This window comes from Aphanomyces invadans (genome assembly GCF_000520115.1).
Source record: "Aphanomyces invadans strain NJM9701 unplaced genomic scaffold supercont1.2, whole genome shotgun sequence".
NCBI lineage: Eukaryota > Oomycota > Saprolegniomycetes > Saprolegniales > Verrucalvaceae > Aphanomyces > Aphanomyces invadans.
The window spans coordinates 2,735,037-2,736,427 of record NW_008580147.1 but is presented as its reverse complement, the minus strand read 5'-3'; the positions used below and the strand labels follow the sequence as shown (position 1 = coordinate 2,736,427).

Genomic DNA, 1,391 nt, shown 5'->3' with positions numbered 1-1,391 from the left:
GCCGTCAAGCTCCCCGTCGTTGGCCTGTGCCAAGTCCGCATTTGCATCCGCTGTCTCAAGGAGAACGACTCGAGCCGAATTAATGTCACCTTGCCGCCTTCGTCGTCTGCGGCAGCACCTTCGAACGCCGGAACCGCACCGCCTCGATCAACGTCCGCCACCCACCGCTCTTCCGATGGTACGACGAACATCGCGTTGGTGTTCATTTGGAATCGTTGGGTCCGTGGCTGCATCGGGGCAGCTGCTTTTGGATGCATGACGCGGACCGCAGTGATGGGATGATGGGATGGGATGGAGTTGTGGCTCGAGATGATGGACAAGTTTCTCCATGCGTAGGGGGGCAGCTCCAAGTTATGGAGCGGTTGTCCCATGGAATGTCCAACTTGTCGGCAGTTCCGACGCAGCACCAGATCGATTCGGACGAAGATGACGAAGAAGTGTACGGGTCGATGCAATCTTCCGTGTTGGGTGGCTCGAGGTACGTTGCTAGCACCGTCGACCACGTGCCGCGCGAGGGTCTCTGACGGACGCGAACGTTTGCAGCTCGATGGATTCGTCGAATCCGTCGTCGATTACGTCGTCGTCGAGCCACATGGGGTCGTTTCAGAACAACTTGAGCTCGTCGCGCCTGGCATCGCTGAGCGGTGTGATTGACGAAGCGGACGAAGTGCAGTACCATCGCAGCCGTGGATCGAACGAGCACCCACGTCCGCCCCGCCCGGACGGCAGTGGGTTCATCCCGCTCACGACGTTGTCGGCGTCGACGCAGCTGACCCAAGTCAAGCAGTTTTCGTACCCGTTGCATTACACGGACGGGCAGCTCTGGCCGTTGGCGCCGATCCCGACTGAAGAGCCGGCGCGTCTGCGCAAACTCGACGACCTGTCCATCCTTGACACCCCTCAAGAGCAGGTATGGCGCATCGCGGTTTGTGTTCGGTGGCTGACTTTACGATAGGAATACAATCACATTGCCCAGGGCGCGGCGGACGCGCTGCAGGCGTCGTTCGGGTTCATCAGCTTCATCGACGCCAAGCGCGAATGGGTCAAGGCATCCTATGGCAATGGCGCGGGCGCCAACACGAGCGTCTCCCGCGATGTCTCGATCAGCGCCCACGTCATCATGTCGTACGAGGTAGACGTCGGTTCGAGCGAGTGTTGGGATGGACTTTTGCGCATTTTACAAACAACCCATTTATGATGTGACGGGATTTGAATTCGTGGCTGCGGGCAGGTGACGGTGGTCCCCAACTTAACGACAGACGTCCGGTTTCGTGACAATCCGCTCGTGTTGGACGGCATCAAGTTGCGCAGCTTTGTCGGGTATCCGCTCGTGACGTCGGACGGGTTCATCGTTGGCGTGCTTGGGGCCGCCGACACACGGGTACGTCGAC

General features: G+C 59.5%; 1 protein-coding gene across 1 annotated transcript in view; it reads left to right on the top strand.

Annotated features, from left to right (window-relative positions):
- Window positions 1-374: 374 nt before the first annotated feature.
- The window catches only part of H310_01683 (hypothetical protein), a gene marked incomplete at both ends in the record, with an annotated part of 1,350 nt that continues 333 nt past the window's right edge, over window positions 375-1,391 (top strand). The window contains 4 exons of the mRNA XM_008864874.1: window positions 375-478; window positions 544-910; window positions 956-1,132; window positions 1,232-1,381. Of these exons, the coding sequence (XP_008863096.1) occupies window positions 375-478; window positions 544-910; window positions 956-1,132; window positions 1,232-1,381 (798 nt within the window). The remainder of the gene's footprint in view (window positions 479-543; window positions 911-955; window positions 1,133-1,231; window positions 1,382-1,391) is intronic.